This window comes from Rhineura floridana, chromosome 11 (assembly GCF_030035675.1).
Source record: "Rhineura floridana isolate rRhiFlo1 chromosome 11, rRhiFlo1.hap2, whole genome shotgun sequence".
NCBI lineage: Eukaryota > Metazoa > Chordata > Lepidosauria > Squamata > Rhineuridae > Rhineura > Rhineura floridana.
Window position 1 is genome coordinate 40,271,194 of NC_084490.1, and position 20,920 is coordinate 40,292,113.

At 42.1% G+C, this 20,920-nt stretch overlaps 1 protein-coding gene across 1 annotated transcript in view; it reads right to left on the reverse strand.

The window, feature by feature from the left end:
* FBXO47 (F-box protein 47) overlaps positions 1-20,920 on the reverse strand; it is a 46,719-nt gene that overhangs the window by 3,272 nt on the left and 22,527 nt on the right. Inside the window, exons 6-9 of the mRNA XM_061589466.1 lie at positions 18,809-18,932; positions 18,435-18,620; positions 14,700-14,846; positions 1,678-1,820 (exon numbers count right to left, since the gene is read on the reverse strand). Coding sequence (XP_061445450.1) covers positions 1,678-1,820; positions 14,700-14,846; positions 18,435-18,620; positions 18,809-18,932 — 600 coding nt within the window. The remainder of the gene's footprint in view (positions 1-1,677; positions 1,821-14,699; positions 14,847-18,434; positions 18,621-18,808; positions 18,933-20,920) is intronic.

Below are 20,920 nucleotides of genomic sequence, written 5' to 3' on the forward strand. Positions count from 1 at the left end.
TTCTCCCTTTTCACCCCAAGCAATTAAATGAATATGTTGGATCAAAAGACCCATTATTCACATTTGTAGTGGGGAATCTCTATCTCATGGGTCTAACGTTTGGCCCACCACGCCATTTTGGGCAACCCACACTCACCTTTCCCTGGCTTGACATCATGTGTGATATCAGGCACAGGAAAGCTCAAGCTTTCAGTTCTGTAGTGTGAAGCCAACTGTGGCTAAAAAAAAGAAGTACACTCAAAGTCAACCCTATAAGGTAGACTGGTATTATCTCCATGTTGTAGACAGGAGACTAAAGATGAAAAAGAGCAGCTAGTCTAAGGCCACTTCGTGAGGTAGTGGCAGAGGTGAGATCTGACTTCCTGATTCATAGTTCAGCCCCTCAGCCACTATACCATGCAAGGTTGCAGCAGGGATGGGCTTGCTCAGTCTTGCATGAAAAGCTGTATCTACCAACAGTTCCTCTTCTCCTGTGCAACCACTAAAGGTACAGGAACCAGTCCTGCTCTCCTCCCTTATATCTGCTTGCCTGAGAGAAAAAGCAGGAAGATGAATTTGTAATCTATGGTACACAATCAGCACAAAGTATCTCTGATATATATTGCAATCAGGTAAAACAAATTAGATGAAGGGCATTTTGAGTCATGTGTTTTTTTGAGGAGGGTGTCAGGTGCACTGATTCCAGTTAGCCCAAATGGGAATCTGGCCATTATGAGAGTAAACAGGGGTGGCAAAGTCCAAATGATTTTTTCTCCAAAGAGTGTTGTACAAAGCATTAAACAAACGCTTTCCCCATTTTCCATTTAAAGCAAAATTGAACAACCAGCAATACACAAAACTGTGTTCTCAGATGCTGCCATAGAAACACCCTAAGGCAGGATAATTTGTCTGCAGTATTCAGATATATTAAATTGTCTCTTTTAAAACTTCACTGCAATTTTGTTAATTTTGGCAAGTTGCCTGAAAACTGCAATAGAAGAGCTGGTGTGAAAGGGCCAAATATAGACATGACATGAAATAGGTGAATGCATTAAACATGTCTAGTTTTTTTTCTTCTAAATAACAGCCACGGGGGGGGGGGTGCGTGCGTGTGTAAAATCAGGATCAAGATAGCAGCATACAGGGAAAGAGTTAGCCCCCCTATTGCCATCCTAATGGAAATCACACACACATATACTGGGAGGATGCTTCCTTTGATACTCCCAACAGCAAGTCTCTTCTTATGCCAAATAGCAGTTTGGGGGAGGGGGACTTTCATTAAGACTGTGACGAGAGGGAAGCATTAACTCATCCTCCCCACATGCCATTGTTTTGATTGCTTCCCTGCCTTTCCTGGACACTGTTATTTAAAAGGGGGGGGGAGAGTCATTAAATGCAATTGTGCATTTAATGTCACTGTTAAAGGGTATAGCTCAGTTGTAGACCGCATGCTTTGCATGCAGAAGATCTCAGGTTCAATCCTTGGCATCTCCAGGTAAGGCCAGGAAAGACTTCTGCCTGAAATCCTGGAGAGCTGCTGCCAGTCACTATCAACAATACTGAGCTAGATGTTCCAGCGGTCTGACTTGGTATCAGGCAGTTTTGTATATTCCTATACACATTGAGTTTGGCTCGTTGATAAGCCTTAATATTGAAAAGGATACTGAATGGAAAGGAAAATTGTTCATTGCTACTCACCAAAGCCAGGAAAACCACCAGCTTTGCCAGTTCAATAGCTCTGCCATTCACAGCTTTACTAGCCATAAAAGTGAAGCAGATATTGTTTCCACACAAGATAAGGAGCCGGGCACTGTTTTCTAGAAGCCATTCACGGGGAACTACTATTTTAAAAAATGGAAATGTTTTTTAAATGTATGTTTATATTAAAAATTATTTGCTCCTTTTGCAAGTCATATTCCCTCAAGATATTTACAATGCAGCACCAATAAAACATATCCAGTCAACAAAACAAATAATAAAAATATTGACAATAAAATGCCAACAAACCAACATCTCAGCCAAGCAATAAAATGCCTTACAATTTATATACTAGCTAGCTTAAAGGTTGGGGTGTTTTGCACATGCTGCTCACAATGCAATGAGAAATTTAGGTTGAACAGGAATTTTAAGTAGGGGCAACTGCAAATAAACCTTATGCATTTCCATCAGTCTAAACATACTGGTGCAATGAGTGCCTCTCTTGAAAACATGTTTAGCTGTTTTTACTTAATTGTCCTATATCAATCTGAAAGTGGGACTTACTTTTGAGTAAATGTGCATAGGATTATGCTGTTAATTGTTTAAACAGAGAGGTCCTACTCTAAGGGTTTTTTTTTGGGGGGGGAATTCCCCACACTGCCAATGCCATCTTAATTAAACACCACTATTGGAAAAAGTGAACATTGGTACTTGCTGTGAACGCTCCTTCCAGCGGGCATGTAGGAGACATCCAGACAACAATGGATTAGCCTCCCCAATGACAAAGTTTGAACAGTTTAGCCAGTTCTTGAGACTCCTCCCCTGGTTCTGACCTACGATGACTGAGCCAGAGCCCCAGAGCAATAGAAGTTTCCTGACTCCTAACTGAGCAGAGCAGAGGAAGCTGTGTCAGCTGGAGATACAAGCAACCCATCTTTCAGAGAGTGAGCGAACAGAGCGAACAAACAGGAGTTTGGCAGAGGAATTCGGCAGCGGAGGTCCCTAAAATGTTCTTCCTTGTACGGCACACCACATACCAGTGTGACTCTCCCATTTACCTTGAAACAGGACAGGACAAAGCACAGACCATTCCAATACAAGTAGGAAGAAAGAAAGGAAGAAAAGGCAGTAGGGACTATGGAAGGGAAGGACAATGCAGTGGTGGTGACCTGCAAGGTGTGTGCAATGTTTGTTTTCTTGTCTGAGAACAACATGGCGTACACATGCAACAAGTGCAAGCTGGTGGCACTGCTGGAAGAAAAAGTGAGGGACCTGGAACAGCAGGTGGTTACACTAAAGAGTATAAGAGAAGATGAAGAGTTCTTAGACAGAATGCTTGAACAACAGCAAAGTGAAGTAGGTGAAAGACCAACAGCATGTTGAAATGGAAGAGCAGACTGTTGTGGAGACCAACAATGAAGTGGAGGAAACTCTGTGGAAAAGGGTGACAGGAGCAGAACAGTGAGAAGACATCCATCACCAGTGGAACTAAGGAACCACTTCCAGGCACTTGAGGTTGAGACTACAGGACAGTCTGCAGGGGAAGAATTACAGGAGCGAGAGGCTGAAGCTCAGTCAAGCAGAGGCACTGAAACCATGCCCCACAACAAAAAGAAGAGTAGTAGTGGTGGGAGACTCCCTCTTGCGTGGGATTGACACCCAAGTATGCTGAGAAGATCCATGGACTCGCCAGGTATGCTGCTTCCCTGGAGGATGGATTAGAGATGTGATGGAAGGGTTGCCATCGCTCATAAGGCCCACTGACAGATACCCCTTTCTTCTCATCCATGTGGGAACGAATGATACTGCCAAGCAGAGCTATCAAGAAATCACATCAGACTCTGAAGCTCTGGGAAGGAAACTCAAGGACTTTGGGGCCCAGATGGTTTTTTCATCCATCCTTCCAGTACTTAGGAGTAGAAAGGGAAAGAAAAATACTCCATGTGAATGACTGGGTACGAAAGTGGCGCTGACATGAGAGATTTGGATTCTGGAACCACGGGCTACACTTCCTTGAATATGGACTGATGGCAAGTGATGGGTTGCACCTCACAAGGACGGGGAAGAATGTGTTTGGCCACAGCATGGAGAACTTCATCAGGAGAGCTTTAAACTGAATCCTAAGGGGGAAGGAGATGTAAACTTGGTGGGAACGACTAACAAAGGCTTGTGCACAGTAAGAGGAACTGAGGGAACGGCTCTAATGGGGCCCAGTAATAGTCTTCATAAAAATACAGGAGAATGAGTTTGGTAGCTCCACCGAGAATATCTGCATTTGTTGGCGTGTGTGCGTTGTTGCGTGAAACAGCATACGTTACGTTGGAGTTAAGTTGCTCAAGAAACCTCTCAGATATATCAGATCAGGTTAAGAGTCTTTTTTTTTATTAAGACATTATGGCTTAAGGCTTTAAGATCCCCCCCTCTAGGAGAGAAGTTCACAGTTCAAAGACATTACACAGAAGACTCAGCTCAACACAGATAGCTGCTAGAACTCTCCCAGTCTATCTTGATACTGCCATGACAACGGCTTTGACTATCCGTTCCCAGACTGGGCAAAGACATAACTTCTCTTAGCTACAGATTTCCACACTTTCAGACTTGATGGAAAAACACTCAATGACAGTGCGGTTCAATGGTCAACAATCCCCCCTTTTTCCATTATGTCTGTAAATCATTACAACAATTACAATAATACATTTCTATAATACATCTTGCAATACAGCTTATATTTCAGTACAGTTCAGAACATCTCTGCACATTTCGCTAAAACTTTATTCAATTAAATTTTGGCTGTACACATGTCAAATATAAAGTGTCAGGATCCATTTCCACTAGTTTATGCATTTCAGGACTGGTCACTACCCCCACTGTGAATCTTTTTGGCGGTTTCCCTATGTTTGATCTTGTAGAACGTCTTAAAGGCACTAGGGCTTCTGCTCTCTCTGCCCCTCCATCTGTGCTTGTGCTTGGCACAGTCTGTGCTGGAGATTTCATTTCCTCAGCCTTGCGTTTCTTCGATCTACGTTTCCCACAAATGAGCTCATTTAACGCATCTCTGAGTGGAATATGTGTGCCCTCCACTTTAATGTCAAGATTTGGCTTAAATGATTGTGCTTGTGTGTCATCTGACCCTGTAAGAACAACTGTTTTTCTTTGATCCCAAGGCTTTTCTGAGACTTTAATGCTTCTGCTCAGAATTAATTGCTGTGTTTCTGGACACCAAATTCTGAAATATGCATTCTGAAATCCCAAAACAAAACTTTGCAGTGCTCTGGGCGCAAGCTTGCCCCTCCTTTTTCCCTGTGGAATGTGGATCCAGCATCTTGCCCCGAATTTTTGAATGTGTTGTATTTTAGGTTTTCTGTCAGTGATTTTCTCATAAGGAAACGTTCCAAGTGCACTGTGTAATACCCTATTGTGAATATAATTCGCATAAAGAATTGCTTCTGTCCAAAAAGAATTCCCTAAACTGCAATCCATTAATATGGCTCTCATTGCTTCCTGCAGCACCCTGTTTTTTCTCTCTGCAGTTCCATTGGAAAACGGGCTGTATGGAGCAGTAAAATTCTGTTTTATTCCCTTACTCTCAAGGAAGTCACTCAATGCTTTACTTGTGAATTCCCCCCCCTTGGTCCGAGCGTATAGCCCCCATTGTGGTGCCATGTTGAGTTTCGATTCTCTTAATGAACAGTTTCAGCTTCTGCTCCGCTTCACTTTTCTGCTTGAGCAAATAAAGATTTGTATATCTAGAATAATTATCTACGATTACCATGAAGAATTTAGTACCTCCGCGTGAAGCATTTATTGGCCCTGATAAATCAACATGAACTAGCTGGTAGGGAGCTGTTGTGGTTCTTTCAGCCTCCTGGTTAATTGGTGCAATAGTCATTTTAGCTTTATGACAAGAATCACAATCCATTAACTGTCCACAATTTCTTAAACGCATGTCTTCACTATGCATTGGGTTTTTTTTAATCGTGTCAAGGTTTGCATGCCCCAGCCTTTGATGCCATTCATGGACGCAGCCCTGATGTACCTGTGCCTCAGCATTTAACACAGCACACCCTGCTTGACTGCTCTTTATTACAAACTGTGAATCATTAAGGCTTCCCTGTAAACATACTTGATCTCCCCTCATTACATAACATTTGTCTTTGTGGAACAATACAGAAAAATCACAACTCACCAGTTTTCTGACTGACAAAATGTTATGAGCTAATTCTGGAACAAACAAACTTTCTGAAAGTATTCCAAGTTTATCAAATCTCACCAGTCCTCGGGCTTCCACGCTCTTCTGCGATCCATTCGCAAGTAAAACAAAGTCCTGCTCATTTGTAGACGTGTAAAACAAACTCCTGTCTTTAATTAATATATGGCTTGCCCCACTGTCAACAATCCAGTCAATAGGTCCTAAATCTTGAGACTTTTGTTTACAAAGTTCACATTTCCCTGCTTCCAGCCTCCGTCCCTGGAGTTCCGCTTGACTGCACAGTCCCGCTGGAGATGTCTACGATCTCCGCAAATAAAACAAGCCTTCAGCCTCTGTTCCTGCTTGCTTCTGGCTGCCTCCTTCGGCACGGCACTTTTCTTTGCCTTCTTGCTTCCGACAGCCTCCCTCGGCACGGCACTTTTCTTCGCCTCCTGCCTCCGCTGCCATTCCTGGGACAAATCCTGCAACGTGTCCCACATCTGTTTAGCCGACGGCTCATCTCTTACACACATCAGTTGAGAATCCGATAGAGCCAAGATTATAAACGCCTGCGCCCTCTGATCTCTGCGCTTCCAGGCCACGGTCAGTACCGCCGGAGGGGGTGCATCTATAATGTCCCATAAATCCTCTTTTATCAGCAAAGCCCTCATCCTCGGCTTCCAGCTGGTAAAATTCTTTTCCGTCAATCTTTCCATTGGCAAGCCTCCCCCAGACAGGTTTACAGCCATGTTGCTCACCTCTGTCTGGTACAATCGATCAAGCTGCCCTCTGGAACTCCGTCTGCCGTTCAGACCAGCAACTTACTCCCGTGTAACACGCTGTGGATCTGGGCCCATAACCCCTGTTGGCATGTGTGCGTTGTTGCGTGAAACAGCATACGTTACGTTGGAGTTAAGTTGCTCAAGAAACCTCTCAGATACATTAGATCAGGTTAAGAGTCTTTTTTTTAATTAAGACATTATGGCTTAAGGCTTTAAGATCCCCCCCTCTAGGAGAGAAGTTCACAGTTCAAAAACATTACACAGAAGACTCAGCTCAACACAGATAGCTGCTAGAACTCTCCCAGTCTATCTTGATACTGCCATAACAACAGCTTTGACTATCCGTTCCCAGACTGGGCAAAGACATAACTTCTCTTAGCTACAGATTTCCACACTTTCAGACTTAATAAAAAAACACTCAATAACAGTGCGGTTCAATGGTCAACAGCATTAACATAAATGGGTCAAGGAATTAAAGGAACATGGTGATTGGAGTCTACTACAGACAACCCAGTCAAGGAGATGAAATGTTTGCAAAGTAGATTGCCAATGTTTCGAGGAGGCATAATGTAATAGTAGTGGGGGACTTCAATTACCCTGATGTCTGCTGGGAGACAAATTCTGCCAAATATGGCCCTTCCAAGAAATTCCTGGCTTGTGTTGGAGATAACTTTCTCCTACAGAAAGTGGAGGAAGCAACTAGAGGATCAGCTAACCTTGACTTGATTCTAACCAACAGAGATGACTTGGTGGATGAAATGGCAGTTATGGGAACACTGGGGGAAAGTGACCACGCTATACTAGATTTTTTTATTTTAAAGGAAGCAAAAGCTGAGAGTAGTCATACACGTACCCTGGTCTTCAGGAAAGGCGATTTTAATACACTCAGAACAATGATAAGTAAGGTTCTGTGGCAAGCAACCCTAATGAGAAAAGGAGTCCAAGATGGGTGGGAGCTTCTAAAAGATGAAATTCTAAAGGCACAATGGCAAACAATTCTGTCAAGGAGAAAAGGGGAAAGACAGCAGAAGAAGCCAGTGTGGCTTCACTAAAAGCTTAGAGATGACCTGAAAACAAAAAAGGGCACATACAGAAAGTGGAAGGAAGGCCAGGCCACAAAGGAAGAGCACAGACAGGTAGCGCGGAATTGCAGAGATGGTGTCAGGAAGGCTTAAGCTGAGAATGAGCTGAGGTTAGTGAGAGATGTCAAAAGCAACAAAAAAGCTTTGTTCAGGTACCTCTATAGTAAAAGACAGAGAAAAGAAATGGTGGTACAGCTATTCAATGAGGATGGCAAAATGATAACAGATGACAAAGAAAAGGCAGAAGTGCTCAATTCCTACTATGGCTCAGTCTTCTCCCAAAAGAGGGTCTATGACCCTCCTGGGAAACATGAAGTTGAAGGGGCAGAATTGGAGCTTGAGATTGATAGACAAATGGTCAAGAAATACCTAATCACTTTGAATGAGTTCAAATCTCCAGGGCCCTATGAACTGTATCCTAGAGTATTGAAGGAACTGGCTGAAGAACTCTCGGAACCACTGTCTATTATCTTTGCGAAATAGTGGAGGATGGGTGAAGTGCCAGACAATTGGAGGAGGCCTAATGTTGTGTCAATCTCCAAAAAGGGAAAAAAGGAGGAACCTGGGAATTACAGACTGACATTGATCTCTGGAAAAATTATAGAACAGATTATAAAGCAGTCAATCTGTAAGCACCTGGAAAACAATGCAGTGATTACTAGAAGCCAACATGGATTTATCAAGAACAAATCCTGCCAGACTAAACTTATCTCGTTTTTTGATCGGGTAACCTCCATGGTAGACTGTGGGAATGCTGTGGACATAATATATCTCAACTTCAGCAAACCTTTTGACAAAGTGCCCCATGACATTGTGATTAGCAAGCTAGCTAAATGTGGGGTAGATGCAACAACTATCAGGTGGATCCACAGTTGGCTACAAAATCGTACTCAAAGAGTGCTTATCAATGGTTCCTTCTCAAACTGGGGGGAGGTAACAAATGGAGTACCACAGTGCTCGGCCCTGGGCCCAATGGTCGTCAACATTTTCATTAATGACTTGGATGAGGAGGTGCAGGGAATATTTATCAAATTTGCAGATGATACAAAATTGTTAGGAATAGCTAATACCTTGGAAAACAGAAACAAAATTCAAAGGGACCTTGATAGGCTGGAGCATTGGGATGAAAACAACAGAATGAAATTTAACAGGGATAAGTGCAGAGTTCTACACCTAGGAAAAATCAACCAAATGCACAGTTATAAGAAGGGGGATACTTGGCTCAGCAGTACTACATGTGAGAAGGATCTTGGGATTGTTGTTGATCACAAGCTGAATATGAGCCAACAGTGTGATGTTGCTGTAAAAAAGGCAAATGCTATTTTAGGCGGCATTAACAGAAGTATAGTTTCCAAATTGCTTGAAGTATTGGTTCCCCTCTATTCGGCACTGGTTAGGCCTCATCTTGAGTACTTCATCCAGTTCTGGACACCACACCTTTAGAAGGATACAGGCAAACTGGAACGGGTTCAGAGGAGGGCAACGAGGATGAGCAGGGGACTGGAAATAAAGCCTTATGAGGAGGGACTGAAAGAACTGGGCATGTTTAGTCTTGAGAAGAGAAGATAGAGGGGAGAGGGCCTTCCCAGTGGTGGCCCCCAAATTATGGAATGATCTCCATGACGAGGTGTGCCTGGTGCCAACACTGTTATCTTTTTGGCGCCAGGTCAAGACTTTCCTCTTCTCCCAGGCATTTTGGCATGTGTTTTTAAATTGTTTTTAAAAATGTGTTTTTAAATTTGTATATTTGTTTTTAATGTTTTTAATTAATGTAAACCGCCCAGAGAGCTTTGGCTATGAGGCAGTATACAAATGCAATAAATAAATAAATAAATAAATAAATATGATAGCACTCTTCAAGTACTTGAAAGGTTGCCACACAGAGGAGGGCTAGGATCTCTTCTCGATCATCCCAGAGTGCAGGACACTGAATAATGGGCTCAAGTTGCAGCAAGCCAGATTGCGGCTGAACATCAGGAAAAACGTCCTAATTGTTAGAGTGGTACGACAATGGAACCAATTACCTAGGGAGGTGGTGAGTTCTCTAACACTGGAGGCATTCAAGAGGCAGCTGGACAGCTACCTGTCGGGTATGCTTTAATTTGGATTCCTGCATTGAGCAGGGGGTTGGACTTTCAATTCTATGATTCTAAGAGAAACTGGAAAAGAAAGCCAGCCCTACCATTAGGCAGAATGAGGCAATTGCTTCAAGTGTCAGATGTAGGGGGGCAGCATTCTTCCACACTGAAGGAGAGAGTTGTGTGTGCCAAAATTGCTGGTGTTGAAGTAACATTTGAATTGCCAGTCTAGTCAGCTTCTGAATGTTGAATGCAGGGTGCAAGCTTGTCCTTCCCTCAGTCAGAAGAATGTCTTGGGTCAGTCATGTGGAAAAAAAAGGCACTCCCCATCCCAAGTTAGAGCTGGCACAAAGAGGTAGTCTAGAAGGGAAATAGTGAAACTTTCTCCATTTTGTTGGAAAATTGCCAATATTTCCCAACAAAGGTGCCACCTGGCAATATTAGGTGGGCTGAACATCTCCTGCACACGCACACCCAGTGGAAGCAGCATTCATAGTAAGTACCAAAGTTTCTTTCCATGACTGGCATAAAGGAGGCATCCAGACACCAATGGGACTTTTCAAGCTGACTAGTTAATCAGGTGGCATGGGACAGGATGGCAGTAGGATCTGTCTACCAAAAGCTACTTCAGCAGAAGCATACTGCTCAATCTTGTGGAGCCTTTTGAAGGTGGTAGGTGATGGCCTCATAGCCGCCCACCAAATTTCATCCAGAGGAGCATTAGTAGAGAGTGCCACTGAGGTAGCCGCTGTTCTGGTGGAGTTGGCCTTGATGTTAAGAGGACAAGGGAAGTGTTAAGACTCATACCCAATGGCAAAACATGCCTGGATCCACCAAGCCACTAACGACACCGTGTCAGAAGGTCCACAATTAGAGGAAGATGCCAGTGTCCTTCCTGTGCCACATTCTGCAGCTCAAAAGTAATCAGGAGTAATCAGGAATACCAGAGCCCTTTCTCTTGCTCAGAACTCTGGCTATCAATGGTGTAGGAAGAAAGGCATAAAACAGACACTACGGCCACAGAAGATTCAGGACATCTATCTCCTCCGCTTTCACCTCCAGGAACCTAGAGAAGTACAAGGTGTCTTGTGAATGAGTGCTGAGGCAAACAGATCCAGGACTGGAAACTTAAATCAACTCTGTAGTAGTCTGAAGTCCCCCAGGGAGAGACTTGATTCTCCAGGATCTAGAATCATCCAGCTCAGGAACTCTGCTCTGACATTTAGGTCCCCTTTTATATGTTGTACATGCAGGAACAGGAGATTGCTCTCAATCCAGGAGAGAAGGGCCATCACTTTGGCGTGGGAGCAAGATATGCCACCATTACCACATTGACACATGATGAAGGTACAAGGGATCCTTGAAGGCTCTCTGGACGAGATGTTTAGACCAGAGCTCCAACCAATTGATGCTGTGTTCCCTTCCCCAGGAGATCTAAGACCTTTGCACCACTTGCCCCTGATAGTGAGCTCCCCATTCGGGGAGATTGGCATCTGTGTGGTGACTATGGATAGGGGAGAAATTTGATTCAGTTCACATTTAAAGCAGAATGTATGCAATTTGTATTTTCTGATACTATATGAGAACTAAAATTCAGTCATCTCTCAAAATTCACACTTATTTGAATTTTGCAGTGCAATCCTCCAACCAAACAATGTTTCAAAAATGCATTATTAGAGGGGAAATGTGCATAAAATGAATATATTAGTGAAAATAACATACAAAAATATAAATTATGAGAAATTGCTTGCAAAAATGTCTACATTAGTCAGAACAGCCTACAAAAATGTGTTTAGTGGGAGAAATTCAGACTAAAATGCTGAAGAATTTTAATGAGTTTTTTTTTTTAAATCACAAATTGCAACAGAAATGTGGAGAACTGAATTAAAGGTTGGAAAAATGAGAAACTGAGAGAACTGAAACTGACAGATCTTTCCATCTCTAGTGGTGACCACTGTTCTGATTGGGTCCATCAAGGGCATCCTTCAGAAGTCTCCTGCTGCTGTTCATGGGGGGAGAGCTTGCAATTTCGTGACCTTTGCTTTTGAATGTAGCACCCCAATATGCCACTCTCTGGTTTTGTATTGCAGGAAGGGATGCTGTTTTCCTGGTCCTGGCATTCTCACAGCGAGAAGCCAAAGCAGGGAAAGACAGAAAGAAAATAAGAAAAATGAGGGGGATTTCTCCCCCCCCATACAGGGAAAGTTAAATGGAGAAGGAACTGTCAGTGCCAACACAGAAGAAAACAGTGAAAAGCAGAACAGAGGCATAACCTGAATAGAGGCAAAACTAATAATTTAAGATAACTCCCAAATGACCTGTTTAATGACCATTCAGAGTGATTTGTTTTCAGAGATTAGACAACTTTGGCTGTTTAATGATCATTCATCCTGATTTGTCTGCAAGGATGGATGCTGAGTGAAGAAAATGTAATCCCACATTTTCCAGTATATTTTCCTGCAACTTTCCTATTTGCAAAAAGTCTGATCTTTTGGAGAAGTAGGTTTGTTCTGTAAGAGCTCCAAATCAGCTTTAATTGCACAGCCTGAATTTGCTGGAATGTGATTGAATCCCACCTGAAAATAATGATGGTTTTGAAGTGCCCTGAGGCAGAAAGATTAAAATAGTGCTCTGATCCAAGTGAAGCTGGGAAAGGAATTGGAGCAGTAGTCTCAGGAGCTGGCTAAACTAATAACTTGGTCACATGTCCTTGCAGATGGGGAGGTTAACCCGCTGGTGTCTGGATGCCTCCTGCATGCCAACTGGGGAATTCAAATTGTTCCCACAATTCAAGCAATTTATCTGTTTTTAAACCTTTACAGCATGGAAAAACCAACTATAAAAATATGTATTGCATATCCACATTTGCCTAACTATTTTAGGGACTTTCTGGAGCAGGCATTTCCAAACATCCCTATCATGCAAGTTCTATTTCCTTCTAACAGGAAGCAACAATGTTTTGGTACATTATTGACACAATCATAACATTTGTGATTCATGAAAGTTAACCTGACAAGAATCGATCCATCCTCCCCAACCCCTCACTTCCAAAACTCTACAAGGAAAAATAAGAAGTGGGGGAGAATGTTCTCACTTATGCTGTTGTCATGGGCTCCTTCAAAAACATTTGGTAACTTCTATAACTATCTGTAAAATATACACATTTAAAATATTTCTGCAACTTTTGGCACAATGTATTTCCCTCTTTTTAACTGTCTTCAACCAGCTTCAACCAGTGCACTGTGGTATAGTGTAGTTTGAATGCTACTTGGAGGAATTGATTCTATTAAAACAATAAAGGCTAAACTAGAGATAGAATGGCTTCTTCTTTGTGCTTAAGTTTTCAGTATATTTTAGGAATATAAACAATCAAGTATAGTGTAGGCCTATGGTGTCCTGGTGTTGCACACACCCCAATATCCAAACAGAGACACTTCCAGGTGTTCCACTGCTTACACAAAGTTTGGTTTCCTTGGAATGAAGCTCAGTGGAGACTGTAGTGTCTTTATGATATATGGTTTATTTAAACATATATATATGTATATAAGATGGAAGAGGCTCAGAGCATTAACACTCCAAAAGCTCTTGCATCCCCATTAGGCTTCTAGGGAAGCTTTGGATTCAGCACAGAGAGTAAGACAAGCCTCTTTGTGTCTTTCCAGCTCCTCAACTTCAACTCAGACCAAAACCACATGGATACCTATTTGGCCTATGATGGGGGTAGGGTGGGGGTGTACCCAGTTGTTCCTATGGCAACACATCTTCCCTTGACCAGGTCTTTAGACATGAAAAGTGGGTATGTGACAGACCCATTAACTTAACAAAGGAACTGGCTCAGCAGGTACCTTCTGCTACAAATCCCAACGTTTCCAGCTACAGAATCACAAGCTTGGAGGGGACCCAAAGACTTCACCCATACCAACCCTCCAATCCAATAACACTGGAATGCAGACACAATATTTGAAATAAGGAAATCCTGGCAACATGATGCTAGGATATAAATGTTGAAAGGATTCTATAAACATTTCCAGAACATCTCAGGGCCAAACTAGATGTAACGGTCCAAACTAGATGTGACAGTTATTTCTTTTCATGTGGCTTCCCCATTCATATGTAAAGTGGCAGTCTTACTTGAGCTGTACAAAAAATGTGTGAACAAGGAGTGGTGAACCCTACCCTCTCCTGTGACTCAGTCCATTGCTCTAGCTACTTTCCTTCATTCCTAGCCCATTTCTAGTATAAGACCCAGGGAGGGAGAACACAGAAACATAGAAAGCTGCTTTATACCAAGTCAGATCATTGGTCCATGTAGCTCAGTATTGTTAGTACTGATGGGCAGTAACTCTCCAGGGTGCTGGGCAGGGATCTTTCCCAGCCCTACCAGGAGATACCAGGGATTGATCCCGAGACCCTCTGCATGCAAAGCATGTGTGCTGCCCCTGAGCTGCAGCCCTCTCCATCCAAAACTTTTTTGGAATAAATTACTGTTGGGAGGAAATAGGGAAAGTTCAACACTCCCCTCTCCCCTTTTACTGCTAAAGTAAGACAGCCTTCCCCAACCTGGTGCCCTCTAGATATTTTGAACTACAACATCCATCAGCTCCCACTTTACATATGAATGGAGAAGACACATGATGGCCCCCATCACATCTATTTTGGCCCTCAAAACCAGTCTACATATCCATGGGGTCATTCTGAATTATGAGTAGCATGTATCTGGGCTGAGTTTGTGCAGTTTTCCAGTTTATGATCACAGTGTACTGCACCCCTGCCAACTAATTGGGGGCAAAGTAAAATGTGGGGACTGGGCACATACTGAAACATCATGTCCAGCGAAACAATCCTGCCACCTAAGCCAGAAAGATCAACCAAGATAGAGGCAGTGCTGTACCTGCAAGTTCATCTACCAGACTGATGACATCGTCTGCTGTCCACTCTTTTGCTTCTGTGTCATACAGTAGTTTAATAGCATCTGCCAACCCTTTCAAACTGGTTTCGTCCGTTGGACCTTCAGTCATTTTCTGCCAAACCACATGCCCTGAATTACATTAAGCACAAGAATCACTGAGCAGGGGAATAAAGTTGGAGAAGAATTAGTGTTAAACCCCAGCCTATTCCCTGAAATGGAAGAAAGGTACTCAAGTTAGGTTGGTTACAAATGGGTGGTTCCTAGGAATGATTAATCATTGTTCCACTGGAAGCTACAATTGCAATTGACTTTCCACATATTGGGAATGTTACACTTTATCTTCATCCTGCTATGTTCTATCCACACCATTGGGCATGACCTAACTGCTCTGGGTCAGTGGATGGGGGAAATCCCCGTGAACCCTTCTATTTCTGTACGATAATTATTGTAGTTGTTCTCTTTGTCCCTACATGCTAGTCGCTGTATTATTGAATTTAGGGTTCTAACCATGTTTCTCTCTCCTTTTGCTTTTGCTTTTCTTCTATCTTTAACCATCTTAAGAGTTTCTTCAGTCATCCATTGAGGTCTTTTTCTCTTTTTAACTAGAGATATTGTCTTTTTCCATTCCTCCCTGATTATGTATCTGACTTCACTACATAGTTCTTCTGGTTCTCTATCAGCTAGGTTTAAAGCCTCAAATCTGTTCCTTATTTTATCTTTAAATTCTTCTGGGATGTTATTTAGATTGTATTTTGCCCAGAGCTTGGAAAAGTTACTTTTTTAAAACTACAACTCCCATCACCCCCAGCCAGCATGGCCACTGGATTGGGCTGATGGGAGTTGTAGTTCAAAAAAGTAACTTTTCCAAGCTCTGATTTTGGCATTATGATTGCTTTGTTGTTCTTTAGCTTTACTCTGATTTTCAATATTACTGGTTCATGATCTGTACTGCAGTCTGTTCCCGGTCTTGTTTTCACAGAAAGTATGGAGCTTCTCCATCTTCTGCTTCCAATTATATAATCGATTTGATTCCTATATTGACCATTTGGTAATGTCCATGTGTACAGTTGTCTTTTTGGTTGATCAAAAACTGTGTTTGCAAGAAACAAATAATTGGCTCCACAGAATTCAATAAATTTCTCTCCTGCTTCATTTCTATCTCCTAAGCCCCATTTTCCCACAATTTCTAGTTCTTTTCTGTTCTCTACTTTTGCATTCCAGTCCCCCATGATCAGAGCATCCTGTTTTGGTGTGTGATCAATTTCTTCCTGTACTTCTGCATAAAATCTCTCCATTTCCTTTTCTTCTGTGTTTGCAGTTGGAGCATAGACTTGTGTGATGGTTGATAGGTTTCCCATTAAGTCTCACTGATATCACTCGTTCAGACCTTGGGTTATAGCTTCTAATTTGCTACATCACTTCTCACTAATAGAGCAACCGCATTTCTTCTTAATTTATCATTTCCTGCATAAAATATTTTGTAGCTGCCTTATTGAAAGTGTCCCATTCCTGTCCACTTTAATTCACTCACACCAAGTATTGTAATGTTGATATGTTCCATTTCTTGCTTGACAATTTCTAACTTTCCCTGGTTCATGCTTCTCACATTCTATGTTCCTATTGTGTACGTCGGACTCTCCTTTTGCATCTGTGTGCATCACCCTCCGAGCTTCCTTTTGGCTTTGACCCAGTTGCATCATTAGTCATACCGCTACTCGTATTTGTCCGTTCTTCCCTAGTAGCTCGATAAGTGCCACCTGACCTTGGGGTCTCATCTTCCAGCACTATCTCATGCTGCATTTTGGATAGTCTATTTATAGGGTTCTCATGGTAAAAGGTATTCAGAGGTGGTTTACCATTACCTTCCTCCGAGTCTGGATGTATCCTAGTCTGATGTCTCAGTTTTGACCATTCTGCCTTGGGTGACCCTGCTAGGAGTCTAGCCTCTTGGTCTAGACTCCTGACAGCATTGCTCTCAGCTTCTTTGACACTCAAACCCCCTCACCACATTAAGGTGTGAATCCTAGAGGGAGATTTTGCTCATATTTTAATATTGTTGCGCGCCTCCCCCAATCTCCGAGTGGTGAGATTTCGGGGGTCCCTCCACTCATCCAGGGTTTGGTTTCCTTTGGGAAGAAGGTCAGTGGAGACTGAGGTGTCTTTATGAAATATGGTTTATTTATTTACACACATTCCAACCTGAGCTCAAGGATGGAGGGGTTCAATGCATCAGCAGTCCAATATCCAGCTTTTCCATCTGGGTTGCAGGAGGCACCCCAAATGCCATGGTGCAGAGAGTCAGTCTCTCTCTGCCTGCCTTCAGTTTCCAGCAAATCTCTACACACAACTCAAAATACAAGCCTCTGCTGGGCTCCAGGAGGGGGGGGGGATCCTCTCCTGAAGAGTTTCAATGACAAAAGGGTCTCCCTGGCCCATTCACCGTTGCTAGGCAACTGATCGGCCCATTACCTTACCTGGCCAATCTATTTGATTAACAAAAGACTCATTTGACCAGCAGAGAGTTCCTCATTCCAAGGCACAGGATTCCAAATCACAGGCTGGAAAGGGGACCCACAGGAATCATCCATCCCAACCCCCATGCTCATAACAATATACAAGCATGTGTGTATGTGTGTGTGTGTATACACACACACACATATATATTTTACTATATATGCAATATTTTGCCAATATTTTAATAAAAAATATATTGTCAGAAGAGCACAGCAACATTAATTAAAATATGTTTTTTTTAAATATGGGGTTGTGAAATGGTGCCCACCAGAAATGTTTTAGTTAGTGTGTGCTAAGCTGTGATAGAGCCACCTGGCTGATATACAGGTCCACATCAGAACCAAGCCTCTTTAAAAAGATGGAAAAGTAGCACTAAGGGCATTTACACTAGTAGCAGATTGAACTACTCTTCCATCCTTCTAAAAAAAAAAGTCAGACTTTTTGCAGAAGAAAATATAACAAAAACACAAAGGATTACAAGTGGATGATGAAGGTATGTGTTCCCTCCTCATAAATATGAATGAATGATGCATGATGATTTCACACTAAACATTTAATGTGGAAGCAGCTTGAATGTCAGGTACAATTGACATGATTTGCTTTTTCATGAGAAGTGACTTTGTTAATTTCCTACAAAACAGACAGGAGGGAGTAGCCTACATGTGTGGAGATGCACTGCTGTAAACTAGTCATGCAATTTGCAAAAAGAAACCAAAAATGTATAAGAAGACACAGATGGGAAATAATGAAGGGAGGAGGGGGAATTACAGAAAAATCAAGCTTTCCTCATACTAAACTGTGAAAATCTGTCAAGCACTTTCTTTACTAGCTGAGACAGGCAAAGTCTGGAGGCAATGTGTAAATTGTTGCCTCCCTTGCATATGCCAAGGGTCATCTGTCAAATTGCGTCTTCGTCCTAAGGAAAGGGAATAAACCAATGACAACTGCAGCATGAAAGGCTGGAGGCTGGTTCCACCAACTGGCTCATAGAAGCTTCCCACTATGGTCTGCAGCAATTGCACAACTAGCAATGATAGTCTCTTCAACAAGAATTATGTAAATCTGTATACTTTCATGGTACTTTTCCTAATGTGCTTAGGACTTCTTGCAACACTTGGAATTTCAGAGGCTGAATTCATAGGTTTCTATCTGTATTTTTCTATCTGTCATAGACTCAATGCCTTATAAATTAAAACGTCTTACCATCCAAAGTAGAAGCAGGTCCAAATATTATATACAGTAGCCGGGCTTGATTTACCATCGGCCATGACTTTAAAATACGTGTCAGCCAAAATGCCGAATCACTCCGATGAATCCAGTGGTTTAAGAGGACACTGCGACAAAATATCCTTATCCTTAGCTCCAGTTTTCGGGCACTTCCTAAGACATCATAACAACATGCAGGAATCAATCTGGGTGCAGAACAGTCTGTTAGAATGCTGCAAATAATAGTGTAAATCAAGTTTGGTTGGCAGTTCAACAAATTCAGAGTCAAGGCTCTTGCCCTTGCCTCCATGCCTTCTTAGCTCAGAACAAGAGGGTTGCAGGACATATTGACTTTTACACCATTCTTCCTCACATGCAGTATTTACCAGGTTTGCTGCTGACAACTGTCTGCACTCTCCGGGGCAAATTGCTCAGCTCACAGAGGAAGTTGTAAACCCGGTGACATTCTAATTCATCCCAACCTGCTGTTAATGTCTGAAAACAAAACAGAAAAAAAAACACAAAAGTAGACATGAAGATCACCAAGTTACTCTGCAAGGTCTGATGTCTCTTACCTGTGCATATATTTTCTGTGTATTCGAATATGATATGACTCAGTACTGAGCTCCATTACAGTGCCTCTAAGGATGGGTGAGAATTTCAGTTCAGTTCACATTTCAAGCAGAATTTATCAAACTCGCAATTTCCAAAACAATATGAGAATCGAAATTTGCATTTATTAGAATTTTAGATTTCAAATTAGAACTAAACAATATTTACAAAAATACGTATATTAGGGGAAAGTGTGCATAAAAATGAATACATGACTAAAAATGACATGCAAAAAGACATGAAATGATGAGAAATGGCTTGCAAAAATGTGTACCTTTGTCAAAACTGCCTACGAAAATGTGTTTATTTGGAGAAAGTCACACTAAAATGGTGGAGAATTTTTATGAGGATTTTTTTTTTTTAAATCACAGTTTGCTGCAGAAATTTAGAGAACTGAATTTAACACTGGAAAAATGAAAAAAATAAGAGAACTGAAACAAACAGACCTTTCCATCCCTAACTGCCTCTACTGTCCTTGGGAGATAAGGCAAGTAGCAGAAGAAGAGAGCTGACAAGAGAGACAGATTAATGTTCTGAAGACTAATAATTGCATCAGACACCTGGAGGCAGTGATAAGGCCCAGAGAGAGAGTTAAGCTCTGCCTTTACCAACACCAGGAAGAGGATGAAGCCTCATATAGCAAAAGCATAAAGCCACACCCACAGAGAGAACTCTCTGTTGCAGGCATAATATCACATAATCCAAGGGTTGAGACTCCTGCAGGTGACTTGAGAGTAGGGTACAGTTATACCTCCACACAGTGATATAGGACAGAAAAGATAGATTAATAGACAGATGGAGGCATTTCTTTTGTCCATTCCAAAACCCCACAATCTGAGGGTGGTATTCAATGCTAGTCCTATTCAGAGAAGACCCACTGAAGATAACAGACATGACTAATGTAGGTTCCTTAATTTCCAGGGGGTCTACTCTGAGTAGAATTTAACTGAATACAATTCAATGCATTGTTTTTGCAGGGGACTTTGCAGTGACAATCACCTGCAGTAAATTTTACAGTTTACACCAACATTTCCAAATTACTGCTTGAAAAGCAAACGAGAATCAGGTCGTTGTTATGTGCCTTCAAGTCGATTATGACTTACGGCAACCCTATGGATCAGCAACTTCCAACAGCATCTGTTATAAACCCCCCTGTTCAGATCTTGTAAGTTCAGGTCTGTGGCTTCCTTTATAGAGTCTTATTATTGATAATATTGTCCCCTGGAATCCATGGAGGCTTCCTTAGTGACCGCTATCATTTCCATTCTTTCTCTGTCTGTCACACAGTGATTTGGAGAAATTAATGGAATAATACTGACTACTGCTTATCTTGTCTATAGCACTTTGTGCAACACTTCTGGATGCAACACTAAGCATGGCTCAAACCATGGCTAAGCAAATTAGTCTGTACATGCAGCTCAAGTTCTCCCACAAATTCTCATTCCTTCCTCCAGCAGTGAAACAAACCATGGAGTAGCTGGTTTAGCATTATGTCTGAACCAGCACTCTTGGTTTCTTTCTCTCCAAACTGTGATCTGAAACCAAGTTTCAAATGTATCACTAAACCAGGCACTCTGAAAGCCCCTCTGGACATCCCTTTTTATTAAACATTTATGAATATTGGTGCTCATGATGCTGTTGGGGCAGTCACACGTAATCCCACTTTCAATACTGTTTGCACCTGCAAATGTTTTGGGGAGATCACACTGCTTCATTTCCAATCAGTGCATATCCCGTAACTTCCTGCTGAAATCCTGTAACTTTCTACACTACAAATGTGATTTATATTTGCCCCACTTTTGTTGCACTGTAGTCACTCTGAAGTCTGGACAACAATAATGTGCTAACATTGGGACAGCATTACAAAACAA